General features: G+C 38.8%; 1 protein-coding gene across 3 annotated transcripts in view; it reads left to right on the top strand.

Moving 5' to 3' along the window:
- The window catches only part of ccdc136a (coiled-coil domain containing 136a), a 44,495-nt gene that overhangs the window by 20,672 nt on the left and 4,125 nt on the right, over positions 1–19,698 (top strand). For all 3 annotated transcript variants that reach the window (XR_012342296.1, XM_073832296.1, XM_073832297.1), the window contains exons 3-7: positions 6,178–6,252; positions 6,403–6,705; positions 12,161–12,272; positions 17,032–17,296; positions 17,382–17,513. Coding sequence is in view for 2 of the 3 variants with exons in the window: in XM_073832296.1 (XP_073688397.1) it covers positions 6,178–6,252; positions 6,403–6,705; positions 12,161–12,272; positions 17,032–17,296; positions 17,382–17,513 (887 nt within the window). In the remaining variant the exon portion in view is untranslated. The remainder of the gene's footprint in view (positions 1–6,177; positions 6,253–6,402; positions 6,706–12,160; positions 12,273–17,031; positions 17,297–17,381; positions 17,514–19,698) is intronic.

Raw genomic sequence — 19,698 nt, forward strand, 5'->3', positions numbered from 1 at the left:
TACCAACAAGCCCAAACACATTAACACATTAACATTTCCATGTATATTAACATGCTAAACTCTCAGAGAATTGTCATGACAGAACTAAATGTTTTTAAAATACGATCAAACCATTAACTTTAAAATAATGAACTGTACAGGATACATGTATATTTAGTTCATGATTTAAATTAGATCACAATTATTATTATACGATCTGAAACCATTCTAAGATGGCAGTGCTGTTAAATGCACAGTCTATGCATTAACATCTACATTTGTCCATCCAGTAATTGTCCTGTAATGTGCATTGAATAATAGTGACTGCTAAATGACCAGTACATACAGCAACCCTGTTGCACAATGTCATGAAAAAAGATTCAGTTTCTTTACTGAATGTTATTTGTCAGAGATATAGTCGAATGCGGTCTGTCCTTGTATTTAGCTCCATGAGTTGTTTTGCTCAATGACAGGCCCAGTAAAATAGTGTCTATATATATCATTTATAGCCCTTTAATGAGTCACCTGCTGTAAAGCAGACAGACTCCTGGGACTCGCTAATGATCTGGCTGTGTGACTGTGGGCTGTTTGTGTGTAAGATGACAGGCATGTGAGAGGACAGCTGCGCGCTGGGGGAAGGTTCCAGACGGGCTGTCCTGACCAGCTCTAGGGCAGCAGATGCTTTTATCCAAACCGATCATTCCTGGATCATCTCCAGTGACCCGCTCTGCTGTTCCTGCTCACTTATGATCACAGACATAGCATTAGATCAGTTTCACCCGCTTGAGTGGCCGCAATTTCATACTTAAGAGCTTTCAAGTATTTGGAGTTGTGCACTATGTGACTGAATTATCAGGTCTTAAATAGAAGATGTAGTATAAAGTCCCAGAAATCAGAAACCCATTAGGCACTCTGAAACAGTGCTTGGGGGGATGGGTGTATAAATCAGACACAGTCTCACCAAAATCCAAAGCTGAGTTGGTTGCTAAAGTGTGAGAATGTACTGTGCCTTAAACATTTTCTTGCACATAAATATCCATCCATCCATTTTCCAAACTGCTAGTCCTCTATAGGGTCTCAGGGACAGTGTTGGGGAAAGTTACCTTTAAAAGTAATGCATTACAATATTGCATTACTCCATAAAAAAGTAATTAATTGCATTACTTAGCTAGCTACTTTTTATGGAAAGTAATAGATTATGTTACTTTTTGTCACCTGGTCTGGGCTTGCCTATTTGTTTTTTAAAAACAAAAAACCCGAAAGTTACATTTTTGGTAACTATAAAGACCCTTTCACACCAGAAGTGAAATTAATAAGCTTTAGGCTGAAGGAAGCGATCTCACTCCCAGAAGATATTCAGTAAATATATGGTAAAACAAAATAACTGAAATATTCAACTCAAAGTAACTCAAAGTAACTCAGATATTGCATTGTAAATTTCAAAGGAATGCATTACTTTAGTTAATCTGAAAAGGTAATCAGATTACGTTACTTTTAATACGTTACCCCCAACATTGTCTGGGATGCTGAAGCCTATTAAAGCTTCTTGGGCCTCACGCGAGATATAAATGTTATGACGATTCTTTTCATTTAAATACTTGAAAAATACTGTTTGTGTAACATGTGTAGAACACTTTAGATATTTCTTAACATAGGGTATGTGGACTTTGGTTTTGCACACAGTACATACACATTAGGACTGAGGTCACATAATGTATTAAAATAATTAATAAATTAAATGTAATACTTTTGACACTCACCTATTTTGACAGTATTTTTTTCTGTTGTGTGTGATTTTTTTTTAAATGTTGTTACATAAAATTGTGTCTTATTAAAGAGACACAGTGCCTTCAGGCTGAATGCATTACACTGCATTGAATAAAAAAATAAGGCTATATTAAAATTGGAAGAAATTGTAAAATGTGAGATTACTTGAGTAAACTTAAGCAATATATATATTTTTGTGACTAAAAACTTGCCAATGTTTACAAGGTTTATCAGTTATCTTTAAGATATTTCTGCGATGACAACTCTCAAATAATTTGGCATGAAAATAAACAATTTTAAAGGGTTAGTTCACCCAAAAATGAAAATGAGCTCATTATTTACTCACCCTCCAGGAATATATGACTTCCTTCTTTCAGACAAATTCAATCAGAGTTTTATAAAAAAAAAAACACACGATAAAAACACATTGATTTACAACAGGAGGCCTTAATTCACCCCTTGGAGCTCTATAGAGCACTTTTTTATTAAGGATGGATGCACTTTATTTGACTTATTTTGGACTGTTGACCAGTGGTGGAGGTAACGAGGAGGTGGTGGAGGTGGAGGTAACGAATTACAACTACTCACATTACTGTAATTGTACATTTTTTTGGGTATTTGTACTTTCATGAGTATAATTTTAAAGGAACTGTATGTAAGAAATTTATTTTAGTTAATCATAAAATGGCCCTGACATGTCACTAGACATTAAGAAATCATGTTCATTTCAAATACTTATATCACTGACAACAGTGGTCCGGCCAGGATATTGTCATTTAAAAGTGACAGTTGCAGCCCTCAACTGATGTTATTGTCATTTTGTGTTTTGGTCTGAGGCTCCACCCTCCAGCTATCGACTAATCACGAAGTCAGTGGAGTTTCGTCATCCGGGTTGCCAGCTCTGCTCTAGTTAGTTACAGCTGCTGCTAAGAACGTGTCGGATAAAACATGTATAACGTTACGAAACCTAAAAGACCTCGTTATGAATCCGAAATACGTCGTGACAAAGTCCGAAATAAAACAAGGATTTGTATAGGAGATGCCTTTGAAAGATGGAGACGGCTGAAAACGGAGAAGAATTTGAAGACAGACGCCAAGGTTGCTAATTTTCTCCTGGACAGGTAAGATTCATCTATGTTTGGCTAAAGCCGCGGTCACACTAGACTTTGAGCGTGCGAAATTCCTTCGGATGCTGCTGCAACGGTCGTGATATGACGTCATGCTCTGCTGCGTCTTTTTAAAAGTTAAATTCAGCACATGACACTAATAATACATTTTAAATGTAAAAACACACAATCTACTACACTTTACCGCAGTGTTGCAGTTTTAAATGTTTAAATTTAAGGTTCTTTTCATTCAGGTAGAGGTCATGCTGTGACGTATCGATCTCCTGTTGGTCCCACAGAGTCATGTGATACGAATTCGTTAGTCAGAGTTCACCAAGTTTGAACTTTCAGACGCAGCGAAATGCGAAAATATTTAGCATGGGCTTGTGTTTCCGGGCTAAAGCATTCGCATGCATATGAATGGAAGTCAATGGAACGAAAAGTGCAGTGTGACCGCACCTTAACTTTGCTTCCGTACACAGTGGATTTTCGAAACGAACTGTGATTGGTTGTTTGACATGTCGGTCAAACGGCCTTATGGGCAGGCCTTGGCCAATTAAAGCTGCCATGAATACGCGTGACTAGTCCACACTGGACGTGACAAAGCGACCATTGCAAATCATTTAAACTTTGTGTGAGCACGTCATAAATAGAAAGCGGCAGCAGATTACTGTCGAGGATCTGCCGTGTCGCGCCGCATCCAGTGTAGACAGCATAATGGATTCTATTGTATTTGTTGCGTCGCGCCGCGCCGCTCGCGTCCAGTGTAGACACGGTGTTACAGTACATCTTTTTACGAAATATTTGGCTAATCGCCATTTGTAAATTTTTGCAATACATAATTACTTCGCAAAACATCTCTCGTGAAGCAACAGAAGAAAAAAAATTACTGTGTAGGACTCGTCACTTGCCACTGGAAGCTCCTTGTAGCAGCCTACTCCTGCAGCTTAGCTGGCAACCTGGAGTCAGGGGGGAGAGGGAGGGGATACACTGTTCTACAGTATTTTGAAAGTGATTGCAGTACCAGTTTTGGCCACAATCCTACATACGGTTCCTTTAAGTCTGTAATTTTACTTGTACTTGAGTACAAATTAACCTGAGTAATTTACTTAATTACTTTTAAAACCACAATTCGTTATAGAGTACTTTTTGGTAGCCAATAAAAATATCTCTTCTTAACGGACCAATGAAAAGCCTGGTATAGTATTTGAACCGAAAAAAACAAGTTCCGTTTATTTTTATTTATTTTTTGTGCTATTGATAAGATAATCATCACTAGAACTAGGCCTGGGCGATAAATTGATTTTATTGATTAACTCGAATGTGTAGTTTACATCGATTTCTCTTTTCTCTTTTCTCTTTAATATCCGCCGACGCTCCTCACTGGGCTCCAGCAGTTCGGAATGTGCTCAGCCCTCCCCCGCGCATGTACCATATTAGAAACACACTATATATATATTTTTGTTTTCAGAAAGGCATGGAAAACAAATAATGGGAGCCACTTAAGGGATATGATTAGCTGCATGTTAGCAAGTTAGCCGGACCCGATATTTGTGTTTGCGCTCAGGGGAGCTTCAAAGGTTTCAACGTGTTTTTGCAACGTAGAGTAAGATATCACGGACATATCTCACCAATCCTTTCAGAAACAAAGTGTAGAGAGAGTGTAAATAAGAGACTGATTGTACAGTATAGTGAGCGTTGTTGATTATAATAGAGCTTTGTGATATTGCGATCCAAGATGAGTATGATGATCCATGACAGCTTTTAATAATTTTTAAGAGAGTTTGTAAATGAGATATTGATTTAACACAACAGTTAAATAAACAAGAAGTTATTATTAAGTGACTTACATTGTCTGACTATAACACTATTGCCTAATTTCAAGTAGTCTACAAGTCACATCTGAGCCTCTGAGCATTTATGAATGAACATGCGTTTTTAAATGAATCTAGTAAAATGATTCAATTTCCCATTCATAAAAAACAGTCACATGTTTTATTCTGAGTGAACCAGCGGTTCGAACTATTCAAATATGATTCAGTCATTAAATCAGTGTCTTGCTGCCACCTGCTGGCAGATCGTTTCAGTTATTTAAATCATTTAATATTTCTGTATTAAAAAATATATATATTTATATACGATATAACTGCAAGAGAAAAGCATGGAAATATATATTTTCCTCCCATCTCATATTTATTTGTCTTACAAACATTTACTGTGTCTGGTTAGGTATGATAAGAATGGGGCCTGGTGGAAAGCAATCACTGATGCAGTTGCAATGTATATTGCAAAATATATGGTGCCCATATGTTGTGGAAAAGCTGGGGTTTATTTACATGCTAAATGTCTTGGGAGGAAAAATCTATTTAAATCGTAAATCTGAAAAAATCTGGGATTTTAATTTTAGGCCATTTCGCCCAGCTCTAACTAGAACATGCAAATCCATCATCATTGTAATACAGACTGTATTAATTAATTCCTAATTTGTTTATTTGTTCTTATTTCATTGCTTACTGTGTACTTGTTTTAATATCTTAAATGTATATATATATATATTAGTAAGGCATACTGTGGCATATTTTTTTTTTCTTTTTTTCTTATTGTTTTTCTTTTTTTATTATGTAATGAATGGAAAATATATAGGCTGATTAACCTATAATTTAATTTGTATAATTCCTCTATGATTTTTTTTCCCCAGAGGAAACAACCATCTACGATTGATCAGTACCATGACATCATAAAAGCAGCGTGTGCTTTATTGTCTGGATCTTATCTGATTCAGCAATTATGGATAATTCAATAAATACCACCAGCTAAAAAGTAATTAGTACTCTGAGTAGTTTTTATGAAGAGTAATTTGTACTTTTACTTAATTACTTTTTTAACACCAGTACATTTACTTGTAATTGAGTACAATTTCAGCAATGTTACAGTACTTGTAACTGAGTATAAATTTTCAGTACTCTTTCCACCACTGCTGTTGACAAGAAACATATTGCCATAATAGAGCATGGAAGTGCCAGGATAATTTTTAATATAACTCCGATTTATTAAAAAGAAGGAAGTCATATACACCTAGGATGTCTTGATGGTAACTAATTCATGGGCTAATTTTCATTTTTGGTGAAGTAACCCTTTAATGTGAATATAACATACATGAAATCACCCTGTAGCAGATCAATACAGGTGGAGCTGGGGAAGCAGTAGGGTTTCTGAGTGTGTTGCAACTGCTACAGCACTAGCTGAGTATTTTAATGTTGAGCAGCAAGCTCATTTGGTGCTGATGCAGCATAAATAAGTGTATGTTTTCTCTATCCTGGTTCAGGTCTTCTCGAGGAGGAACGTTTAGCTAGCGCTCATCAGGCTGAGGCCTTCACAAGACAAATCCAGCGTCTGCAAGGTAACAAAGACTCTGAATACATAAACCCAAGATGATATGAGACTGATGTGGAGTTTATATGTCTGTGATTATCATTGCATTAGATGACAAAACTTGCCATACTTTTCATATAAAAGTCATGCATTTCTTATGATCTCCCGACCCCTGTAGCACAGCTTCGTTCTGTCCAGGAGGAGATGGACAGTCTGGAGGAGGAGAAGGAGAGCGAGGTTCTGGAAGCGCAAGAGGAGCTGCGGGTCGCACAGGAGGAGGTGCTGTTGCTGCAGCAGGCTGCGGAGGAGGCCGCGGCTGAAAGAGAGAACGATATCGCCAGTCTGCAGGAGGAGCTGTGCCGTTTACGGGCGGAAATCTGTCGACTGGAAAACACAGGACAGGAGTACGAGCTGGAGATCGTCACACTACGGGCAGAAATAGAGATGAAGAGCCAGAGCCGTCTACGGCAGAGGAAGGAGGGTGAGAACAAAAACACAGCACTAAAAGAGCTCTGAGATATTGCATTTATGAAGACAAGCAAAAACATTTACTTTGATATCAAGAGCTAACACAGTATACCAGACATTTTCATTACAATATCAACATTTCAACAACAAATCTCTTATTTCTCACGAAGACCTCCATTTCCCGAGCCAACTATGGTCGCAAGTTCTGTTGTTGCCAATGGAGCTCAATGGAACTCACGATCATAGTTTGCTACTTTTGGAAATGCACCCCTGGTTAGTAATGCATGAAGCTGGTAATGCTGTTTGTGAAGTTGTTTAATCCATTAATCGATTTCGAGAGATTTAGGCACGGGGGCTGTTTCATAAAACACATTTACAAATAAGCCAGGCTTGAAACCGCTGTTTTTTCAGACCGGCTCCTAGAGTGGATAAATCTGAAAACGACAATCTTGCATTTTTGAGTGTACAGCGAATCTGTATATTTTGTGAAACTGTGACGTCATCACCCCACGTCTCGATCCTAGCCAGACAACGCTACGTCACGTAACAGCAACACGAACAAAGATTAATTGACTGTATTTCTATTCCGTTTGTCTTTTTTGTTTGTTACCATTGTACTGAAGAGTGGAATATGTGTTTAAGTCAAGGATGAGCAGGGAGGTGTTGATGTTATGCTGTATGTTGCTTATTTAACCCCTTAACTGTCACCGTCCCACCTGTGGGACGCTTGGTGCTCTTTTTCCGTTGTCCTTTTTCTCTATCAAATGTTTTAGTAACCATCATAAATTATATATCATTGGAAAGCTTCGAAGCCCAAGATTCATACTGTGAAAACCATTTTGAAATCGGACATTGCCTTACCATGGAAATGGTACTTTAAAATCGTTTGGCGGTCTCCTCCCTCCTAGCGGTGTCATATTACAAATTGCATTACAGTCTTTTAGAATCACAACTTTTTACAATCTTGACAAAAAACATATCAATGGAAAGGTCTGAGTCTCAGGATTGCATATTTCGTTATTTTGTGATAGAAAGAAAATTTTCAGAAAAATTTAGACTTTTGTGACAGAAAAGTACATAAAAAATATATTTGGCATTTGGATGGCACCCGGTGGCTGTTTGTGGTATAACGCCCTAAACAAACTTTCATTTTTTTTTTCATATCAACTTCAAATTTGGAACATAACTTATTTAGATGTGAGGCTTCAATTTGATATCATTTTTTTTTCCATATCAACTTCAAATTTGGAACATAACTTATTTAGATGTGAGGCTTCAATTTGATATCATTTTTTTTTTCATATCAACTTCAAATTTGGAACATAACTTATTTAGGTGTGAGGCTTCAATTTGATATCAAATTTAGGATAAAACCTGTTATGTAAAATATGTGTTTTATATAAAATATAATAAAAATTGTACCGTGCATTTTATTTACAGTACATTTAAACTTCAATAATTTGTTGATACTTTTTTTTTTTTTTAAATTCTGCACTTCTGCAATAATCTGCTGATTGTCTTCTTTAAAAAGAGACCAACCTTAGATCTGTATTCCAAAGTGTTCATGAATTACAACAATTGAAGTTTGCATAGTGCACTTTCATGCCTATTTTAAAAAAATGGGGGTGACAGTTTAAAGGTAGTAACTTTGGAGTTGTCGATGTATTCATTTCTTTGCTAGCTGTAAAGTTTTGAGTCAAAATTATGTTTCTAGTTTTAATCGTTTTGTTTAATTAAGTTGCTTTTAAAGGGATAGTTTGCCCAAAAATGAAAATTTGATGTGTATCTGCTTACCCCCAGGGCATTCAAGATGTAGGTGACTTTGTTTCTTCAGCAGAAAACAAACGAAGATTTTTAACTCAAAGCGGTGCAGTCTGTCAGTCATATAATGGCAGTGGATGGGCACCAACCTTTAAATGTAAAACAAAACATGCACAGACAAATCCAAATTACACCCTGCGGCTCGTGACGATACATTTCCGGTCAAAAAACAACAACAACAACAACAACAACAACAACAACAACAACAACAAAAAAACAACAACCAACCAAAAAAAAAAAAAAAAAAAAAAAAAAAAAAACTTGCTGGTTGAATAAAAGTAACTTAAAGTCAGAATTTGCCAGGGGTATGAATAATTTTGGGCTTGACTGTGTATATATATATATATATATATATATATATATATATATATATATATATAGGGGTGGGCATAGATTAATTTTTTTAATCTAGATTAATCTAGATTAAATCTTGGAATTAATCTAGATTAATCTAGATTAAAATGGCTAATTTGAATTCTGCTGAAGGCATTCAGAATATGTGTGCTTCCCAAATAATGACTAAAAGTAAGTCTTTGAGAATGGATCATAAAGCTCATAAAGCTGTTCTATGATAATTTGTTGATGAAAATAAATTATGTTCAATTAGATGTACTTGTGTTTACTAACTAACTAACAATGAAATATTTTTTTCTACCTATTAGATTGTGTTTTTTTTAACGTCAACACCTACCCAACCCATTACATGTTACACCGTACTTTTATTTTGACAGGTTGCCGTGAAGTTTCTGTGTATACAGTATGATATGATGCTAGTTTTCTCAAATGAAACGGTAAAAGTGACACTCACGGCAGTTTGGGAGATTGAGTTTATCTGTTCATGTGAGATGAAAATGCCAAAAATTACCGGGAGCGTGTGTTTCAGTATGCGTGTAGTAAAAGCTCGTCTCCGCAATGCATACATACAGCTAGGCAAACGGAACATATCGGATTCATATTAAAACGGTCTTTTTGCATTTCAGTTTTCACATACACTAGTCCATATCGCGATTTGAATTAAGTGACAGACCAACATTTGATTTATGAATCCAAAAAACGACGAATTTACTTGGCATTTCGCTATAGTAGATTCGGTTTTTATGAATGGAGGACGACGCGACCCCGTCTGTGTTTTGGCGGAGGAGACTTAAGCGCGCGACCATATTCTATAGTCTTCAGTTTACATCCGCGTTAAACTATCAAGGTGAAAGTCATCATAGCTTGCGTAGTTTAGACCCAGCTCCCAACCCAAATTTGAGAATAGATTAACGGCGATATTTTTTTATCGCACGATAAGAGTTTCACGTTAACGCAGCACGTTAACGCCGATAACGGCCCACCACTAATATATTCATGGGTACCAAAGACGTCACTTCCGCTATGCTCGCCGCCATATTTGTGTCCGATATGACAACAGACACAGCGCATCTAAATGAGATTTAATAATAAATTGAAATAAGAAATTACTTTTTACTACTACTTCCCACACTGTGTATTTGACTTGATTGTATGTTTAGGACAAAAAGTGTAAATTATTGTGAACGTAGTCGCTCGATGAAGGCTTTACGACCTTGAAGAATCCTGGTCACTACTTCACAGCGAACGGGACTCGCGCTGACGGCACTAATTCCCTTACAGTCCGCGCTTAGATTTCGGCAAATTAGTTTATTAGTTTATTTTAGTTTAGTTTATTACACCACTTGTGCAGCCAGTCACAATTCACAATGGTACCATTTACTCGGGACGATGGTTTGTGTGTAACTTGTGTGCCATTTTTGTATGACAAATAATTTTTAGAGTAATTGTACATAAATAGTTTTAGCAAAACAAATATGATTATTTTTGAGAACCTTTTTACATGTTTATACTTTACTGCAGGCGCTGCAATGACGAACGCTATGTAGTACAATAGTTTAGCGTTTATTATTTAATTTTCATAATTCACTAAACACTGCATAATCTAAAACATAATCTTGCTCTTAAGCCAAATACACACTGAAACAAATAATTTACGGCATCTGGATGTACTGTAAGTCACTATTCCCTGCATTAGCACTGTTTTGAACTTGCTGTTCGATTGCTTTCTTGTTTACTAAATCTTTGGACTCACGAGTTGATCGGTTCAAAATGATGTAATCGCAAAAAAATGCTTCTTTTCATTTTAAGGCATTATTTTGGTTATAATGTACTGATTCACAATCTTATTCAATAATTAATTACTATTCCACTACTCTTGTTGTGCCGAAAAAAACACCCTTGCTGTGAAAAGCACCTGCGTGAATGACACCGGTACACTAAAGGCTATACTGTATGCATACCGACCCACTTCAAGCACTGCTGAGATCGAATAAAACTGTAGTTAGGTTTTTTTTCTGATGATTGTTGTTACAGCTAACAGAATAACAGATCCTGGGCATATTGTATCCTTGTTCTGAACATTCTGGGAATTTTGTTGATCTTCCTCTGGTAGTTGTAGCTGCTGTGACCATAGACTGAAATAGGTAGCGCGGACACAAAAATGGCGGCGATAAAGCACAGTGACGTCACATGGTCCCTATGGATATATATATATATATATATATATATATATATATATATATATATATATATATATATATATTCACCTATGGAAAACTATATCCCACTTTACTAGTTTTATGTACTAAATTATTATTATTATTATTTTATTATTTAAAGCAATAATATTCTGCTCTCCCTTCAGTCAGTTTAAAGGGTAAATAATTACCTGAAATTTATATGGAATCCACATGGTCCATATATTACATAAAAAAAAATAAAAAACTGGTCTTAAAAGCCAAAATAGAGGATTAATAGATATTATATAATGATATTATGTTCTAATATGAAATTGACTTTATTGATTGAGATTCACAATCAGTTCAATTAATTGTAAATTTGCTGTCAGATATGTTGATGTTTTTATTTAGACTATGTCTGAAACATTCACTAATGTCCTTGTTGACATCATTTTAAAATCTATGCATGATGGATTCACTCAATTTCCAAAGCTGGTTAGCGTCCTGCAGTGATGACCATAAATCACACTAGTTTTAATAAAGGGTGGAGCCCTGAAGCATTTCGGAAACGTTAGCAGCACAGGGTGTCCAGTGGGAAGAGCTCCTGGAGAATAGCTGATGGTGTGGGTAATTGTCAGTGTTATGAAAAGATGTAGTAAACTTTGGAGCTTTTGAGAGTGTGGATGACTGCATGCATCCCACGGGTTATAACTGTTACGATTGTTCCAGTCAATGAAAGGCCAAGTAAGGGGTGAGGAAGAGTACAATGCATTGGGCACAAATATAAATCTTGAGAGATGGCAATGCATAGGGAGCGTTTGACATTTTTATTTACTTGCTATATAATTTAAAGCTCTGGGAATGTGTAGTCAGATAAATTCAATTGAGTTAGCAAAGGATGCATAATAACTTACCTCTCACTAAATATGCAATAATAAATTTAGACTCACACTCACTTCAAGTGAATTTTTAATCAAAAGCAACATTTATTTCAGGATACAGTATGTATAATTTAGTGTAGGTTGCTAAGAAGCATCTTGTACAAACATACACTTTATTATTGTTAATATTCATGTGCATATCGCTTCCTATTTTCTTGCATTACTTGATTAGGTGATGTGGGTCTGTTGACGGATGAATGTAACAGTCTGAAGGAACAATGTCATGCACTGCAAGATGAAAACTCAAAACTGAATCACAGACTGCAGATGCTGCAGAAGAGGAGGTGAGCAACTGCACCTCTTGATACTTGATTTTCTCTAGGTGTGGCATTTTATGACATCTGAAATTTGCAAAAACTGTACTTACAATAAAAGCTTATTCATATTTATATAAAAACAGAGATATGAATGCTTTAAAATTTATTTCTAAAAAAAAATTCCATAATTAAAAACAAAATGTGTTCTAAAATCGGCTCAACAAATTAAACATATTTTATAATCTCTAACTGGATGAAATCTAAAATGAGTCTAAAATTTGAAAAAAAAAAATGTCTGTGCCCATCAACGTTTACTTTAAGAGCAAAAACATTAACGTTACTACATGGTCTACACCAATAAGGATAACTATAATAACTATATTAGTGTTTAAACAAAGACCGATAACTTTAACTGTAACTTTACCGATAACTATAGTAGCATTCACATTTAGATTTATAACTTTACCGATGACTACATTAGCATTCACATTGAGAACGATAACTTTACCGATAAATATGTTACCATTTACATCAACAACAATACCTTTACACAAAACCCATATTAATGTTTACATAAAGAGCAGAAACGATAACTATGTGTTCACACCAATAACAATAACTATAATAACTATAATTATAACTATAGAGACGGGCCTGTAAGAACTCCAGCACTGTACCAACTGGGCAGTTAACTGGGTCAAACCGGCGGTCTCTGCACCAGGAAGTGAAGAGTCTCCACTTCATGGTGTACAGTTTCCTCGTGGAGGGAGCTCTGGACTGGAGGATGGTCTCAACAACCTCGGTTGAGAGACCGGAGGCTATGAGCTGTGCCCCTTCAGGGGCCACACCCATAACTTCCACAGCTCCGGGGCGGGGGTGGAGAATGTGACCCCCCGGGGAGAACCCCTTGGTTTTGAGCCACCACTGTAGGGGTCTCATGTACAGCAGGCCAAAAGAAATTATGTTGGACGCAGCTGCCATCAGACCCAGCAGTTTCTGGAACCGCTTTACAGTGAGTGACCAGCCTTCTCTCACTCTCGCGACCTCTGTGAGGATTGAGTCTACACGAGCAGGAGATAGACGTGCCTGCATCGTGGACGAATCCCACACAACACCCAGATAAGTGGTTCTCTGAGATGGAGAAAGCACACTTTTCTTGGTGTTTAGTCTTAACCCCAGCTCTTTCGTGTGTGACAGAACAACATCTCGATGTTGAACTGCCATCTGCTCAGACTGAGCCAAAATCAGCCAGTCGTCGATATAGTTGAGTATGCGGATGCCCTGGAGTCGCAACGGAGCCAGAGCTGCATCCACACACTTCGTGAAAGTGCAGGGTGAGAGTGCGAGGCCGAAAGGATGAACCCGATATTGGTATGCTTCGCCCCTGAAAGCAAACCTCAGGAACTTCCTCTGTTGAGGAAGGATGGAGACATGAAAGTATGCATCTTTCAGGTCTATTGTCACAAACCAGTCCTCGGACTGAATCTGTGACACCACCTGCTTGATAGTCAGCATCCTGAATTTGAGACGCATGACTGAGCGATTTAGAACGCGCAGGTCTAAAATGGGCCTGAGGCCCCCATCCTTCTTGGGAACTATGAAGTACCGGCTGTAGAACCTGGACTCTTGCTCATGAGGAGGGACCACCTCGATGGCCTCCTTCTCCAGAAGAGTGTTTACTACTTGTTCTATAACCAGAGCCTGCTGAGGGCCCACGATAGTGGGAAATACTCTGCTGAAACAGGGAGGAGGAGCAACGAATTGAATGCGGTAACCTCTTTCTACAGTGTGCAGGACCCATTGAGAGACGTTCGGCAGAAGTTTCCACACTGCCAGAAAGTCTACTAAGGGAATCAGCCTCCCCAGGCTGACCTCTGGTGTTAGAGGGACAGCAGACATGGGGTCCTGAAGCAGCTAACCGGCAGAAACGCACCCTGTCAACTGTCGAAGGGACCTCCGTGGAGGTCGCAAGCTTCCCGGTACCGCTACGATATCAGGCGGTAGTCGAGAAATATGCTCGCTGGGGGTCGCTGCGCCCTGAAGCACCGTAGGTGGCAGGGTTGGCAGAACAACCCCCTGGGGACACTGAGGAGAGACGGGCACCGTATGATGAGGTGTTAACCTCTCTTCCCCAGAGAGGACTGTCCCCAATGGCCCTTCATACCAGTCAGGGCCGTTTAGCCGAGCCCTTCTTAGCCTGCAAGACGACCCTCAGATCGATCTTGGGCTTAGAAGGACCCGGCTTAGAGCATCGCCAAGACTGTTTTTGAGCCTCCCGGTACGAAGAGCTGGTATGCGGCTGGGACTGCTGAGACCCAGCAGCCCCTTGAGTTGGAGTACGGCGGGGGAGGAACCGCTGGAACGCCGCCACTTGACGACGTGCCTCCTGGTGCCTGTCGACGACAGAATCGACTGCGTCGCTGAACAGGCCCGAAGACACGAGCGGGGCATCCATGAGGAAGACCTTGTCCTTCTCCTTGATGCTGGACAAGGTCAACCACAGGTGTCTCTCCGCAGCCACCATTGCTGCCATCGACCTGCCAATAGCGCGGGCGGTCTCTTTGGTGGCGCGGAGAGACAGATCAGCGGTCCTCCGGAGCTCGGCAATATCGTCAGGCCGAGCCCCCTCGCTTTCGTCCAACTCTTTTAGCAGGTCGGCTTGGTACGCCTGTAACACCGCCATGGTGTGCAGACATGCACCAGCCTGACCTGACGCCACATACCCTTTGCCCACCAGAGCTGAAGTAGTTTTTAGAGCTCTGGAGGGCAGTGCTGGAGCCTTCAACGACGATGCCGCTTCGGGGGACAGATAGCTCGCAAGCGTCTGTTCAACCCCGGGCATCGCCGTATACCCGTGCTCAGACAGCCCCGCCACATTAGAATAATGTGCAGCGGAGGGGCTGTAGAGCCGCGAGGAGTATGGTTTTCCCCATGACTTCGACACCTCGGTGTGGAGGTCAGGGAAAAACGGAAGGCTCCTGCGCAGAGGTGGTGGCCGAGACCGCAGGAAGCGTTCATCCAGCTTGCTTCGCTGCGGTTCGGTCTGTCTACCGACGTGGCTACGGCACGAGTGACCACCTCTATAAGCTCCTCGTACTGGGGAGAATGAGGGGGTGATTCCTCATCGACGCCCTCTATATCAACCTCCTCGGAGGAAGATAAGAGAAGCGCCGCGCCCTCTCCTCGGGGGGAAGAAACCGCGGAGCGGGCTTCCCAGAGAGTGGGCGATGGATCTAACAGGTGAGGCTGAAGATAGGGACTCGCCCGTCTCCAAGCCCGCTGTTAGATCCATTTGTGAACCCCACGAGTGCAGCCGCCGCTCCGCCTCAGCGGAAGCGGGGCCAGACCCGTGAGGAATGCTGGTGAAGGCTCCCTCCTCGAAGAGAGCCTTCCGGGAGCGGAGCACACGCAGGGGCATGCGTTCACTGTGCACGCAACCAGTCCCCTCGAGGGCTGATGCGGCATGTGCCGCTCCCATGCAAACAACACACAGACCGTGTGTATCCTCACCCGTAATGAAACGCGGGCAAGGAAGAACACACGGCCTGTGGTGTTGCTGCTTATTTTCACCCTTTTTTGAGGACATACTTCTCACAGACAGACAATCACTCTCTAAATAAAATTTGTGCAAACTGGCATGAGAAAGGGAGAGTGACAGACATAGAGCGCTTGCTGAATGGCAGAAAGCTAGCGCTGCTCTCCCCGTACGTGCTTTTAAGCTTCCTGGTCGGTGACGTCATCACGTACGTGACGTCTTGTGATTCCATTGGACTTATTACACACGTGATTTAGAGCGTGGTCACGCTGGAGGCGTTCCCAAAGCGTTTCGACGCAGCGTAAGTTACCTGGAAGGGAACATTAACGATCACTATGTGTTCATACCAATAACAATAACTATATTAGTGTTTACACCAAGAATGATAATTTTACCGATAACTATAGTAGCATTCACATCAAGAACAATAACTTTACCGATAACTATAGTTGCGATTACATTGAGAATTGTAACTTTACCGATAACTACATTAGCATTCACATGAAGGATAACTTTACCGATAAATATATTAACATTCACATCAAGAACAATACCTTTACACAATAACTATATTAACATTTATATCAGGAGCAAAAACATTAACGATCACTATGTGTTCACACCAATAACAATAACTATAGTAGCATTCACATCAAGAATTATAACTTTACCGATAACTTTACTACCATTCACATCAAGAACAATAAGTTTACACAATAACTATATTAGCATTTACATCAAGAACAAAAGCAATAAAAACATGATTTTTTTTGTGAAATCTGTCAACTCAGACTGGCTCTGACTTTCAGGAACTAGTGTTGACCTGTTCGGACTGCAAATTTGGGGCAAAAATCTTTGCAAACATATGTAGTGCATTCCAGTCCTAATGTTTTTTGATTTACTCACTTTTCTTTAGAAAGTAACATTTAGCACATTTTAACAAACTATTTTTTAAACAATTCTTTCCTGTATTAATATCTTTCCTATCGAAATTGGAAGTTGAGGCCAGACTTTTTTTTTTTGCAAAATAATTAGCAAATAGGTTTTAAGTTTACATCATAGCTTGGCAAAACTATAGATATTTACATTCCAATAAGCAGTTTGTTGGACAAAAAGTTATATGACTGTCAATCTCATTTTATTAAATCTGGTTTATTTAAAAACCTCAAAGCTAAAATATCTAGACTAAAAGCCACAAATGTTTGGATTTAGACTTGTCATTTTTTGCATCTTTTTGGCTGTGATGTTCAGTTCAGGCAGTTCCTGCATCCCTCTTAAAGAAGAACAGGAAGAGACAGAACAGGGAGGACACATGCAGTGTGGCACAGAGACAGAAACGGAAAGCTCTTATCTGAGCTCTAACTGCAGGCTGGTGGACGCTGGTATTCAGAAGAACATATCGTTTGATGGCAAACCTATCACCCCCACCAGCTGGTCAGGAGGTTTTTCAGAGATCCTCTCTCTGAGAGATCAACTCAAGCAGACAGAAGAGAAGGCCACAAACATGCAGCGAGAGGTAAACCACTCTGATATACATTTTTCAAATATTGCAGTTTTCCTAGGAAAGTGTTCTCTAAATTTTGCTTAATTATGGCTGTTAGTGTGATGGACTAAATAACGAACTACAAAATCTGCGGGAAATGTATGAGACCAGCCAGAAGGAGCGAGCCGAGCTGGAGCTGGAGTTACTGCGCTGCAGGGAAGAGCTGGAGAGAGCTGCTGATGTCAAAGAGGTATTCTGATTATATAAAAGTATATCCTATCCATTACATATTATGGCAACTCGGAAGAATACGCCGTGTTCAAACGAGGAGGTGCAGACAGCGGGTGTGTGTCGCGTAGAAGATAACGTCACGGCAGTTTCCTGCAGCGTCGCTATGACAAACCAGGTACTATTGTAGAGGTACAGGTACAACTTTTACACAGTGGAAAACCAAACAGAGCCGAGTCGAGTCGAGCCGAGCCGAGGCGAGCCGAGGCGAGCTGGTACTGTGTAGTGGAAAAGCGCTTTAAGTCTTTACTGTCACTAACATCAAACTTTTGAATGGTGTATACTGTTAGAAAAGATTTCTATTTTGAATAAATGCTGCCTTTTGAACTTTTTATTCATCAAAGGATCCTGAAAAATGTACTCAAAAAGAAAGAAAGAAAAAAAAGAATAATTCAGCAAAACACTTTCCAACATTAATAATAAATCATCATATTAGAATGATTTCTGAAGAATCATGTGACACTGAAGACTGTAGTAATAATGCTGAAAATTCAGCTTCACAGGAATAAATTATGTTTTAAACTATATTAAAATAGAAAACCATTATTTTAAATTGCATTAATATCTGACAACATTATCTGCATTTTTGACTTATTAAAAAAAACAAAAAACACGAACAAAAAAAAAAAAAACATTTAAAAATCTTACTGACTCCAATCTTTTGAATGGCAGTGTACATTCCGTGACATAAATTTCAATTACACATTAAATAAATAATCATTTTGTTTTATATTTTGTATATACATTTCAAATGCCTCAATATAATATCTGAATGTATGTTTTTTTATTATGTTAATATAAATGTACAATCTAGAATATTATTGCTAGACAAATTCTTACACGTATTGAGTTACATATTAATTTAAATAGAACTCATGCTTTATACAATACATTTAGTTTGATACTTCTGTATTAAAAGAAGGCCAGCTTTCCAAATTAAAGCCAGTCTCATTCCTCTGCTTTCCAGACATCGGGCAGATCAGATCAGAGTGAGTGAAATCATTAGCAATGTATCATCAAGTGATGATTTTAATGAAACGTTAGCAGCGTGATGTGACAGGTGCAAAGGACATGGACCATCAGGGCATGTTCATTAAGACATGATTATATGCCCACCAAATGACAGTAGAAGAAGTATGTTATTTCTATTAATCACTCATCAATATAGGTTGATGACTTCACCTGTTTTCACTGCTATACTGGATTTCATTTTACATAAACATAAAGGTTAAGGACACCTTTGCCCTTTGGCTTCCATATTTAGTACGTCCCTTTTTGCTTTGATGACAGCAGCGCTCGTGCTGGCATAGACAAAACTGGCATATGATGATCATATTACAGCATGATTTGAGAATCTGCCAAAGAGCATCTTGTATTTTTCAATGGACGAAAGTTCACATGATCGGAGCCACAGATTCGATCACTGACCTAGACATAGTGGAGAATCATACATACTGAGCTAGGACAAAATGTATAGCTATTACTGGATTGTGTGTTTTGGCAGAGGCTGAGGAATTGTATTACCTATTCAAAAAAAAAAAAAAAAAAAAAAAAAAATTATTCATTCTATTCAATATTTAATATATTTTAATACAGAGCACCATTCATTTAATCATTGCTTTTGGTCTCATGCACTATGCCATTTCTTTATTTCCTTTCCAAGATCATGCCGTCATTAGGGCTGTCACGATTATGAAATCTGGCTGACGATTAATTGTCTAAGAAATAATTGCGATTATGTCGATTAATTGTCCGGTTTAGGGCACTGACGATTATGGTGATTAATTGTCTGTTTTATGGCTTTGACATATATTTTTATGTGCATTGTTCATTAAATAGCTAAATTGTGATTAGGGACAACATAACATGGAAATGTTTCTGAAAACCAGACACATTCATATAAACCCCCACCATAATACTTAGATTTTTCTTGTAATATTTTGAGAATTGTGAACAGTGAATTTGCTGTGTGCTTGTACAGTATTTGTGGCCGCATACACACTGCAGCTAAATTCAGTTGTCAGTTCACCTTTTACTCTTTAAACATAAACTTTTACTCTTTAAACATAGTTCTGTACACACATAATTCAATAAAACACTGGAGTGACAACTGCATTCGACAACCGCATTAACTCCCGAAAAATACA

The sequence above is a fragment of the Garra rufa genome, chromosome 25, assembly GCF_049309525.1.
Source record: "Garra rufa chromosome 25, GarRuf1.0, whole genome shotgun sequence".
In the NCBI taxonomy this organism is placed as follows: domain Eukaryota; kingdom Metazoa; phylum Chordata; class Actinopteri; order Cypriniformes; family Cyprinidae; genus Garra; species Garra rufa.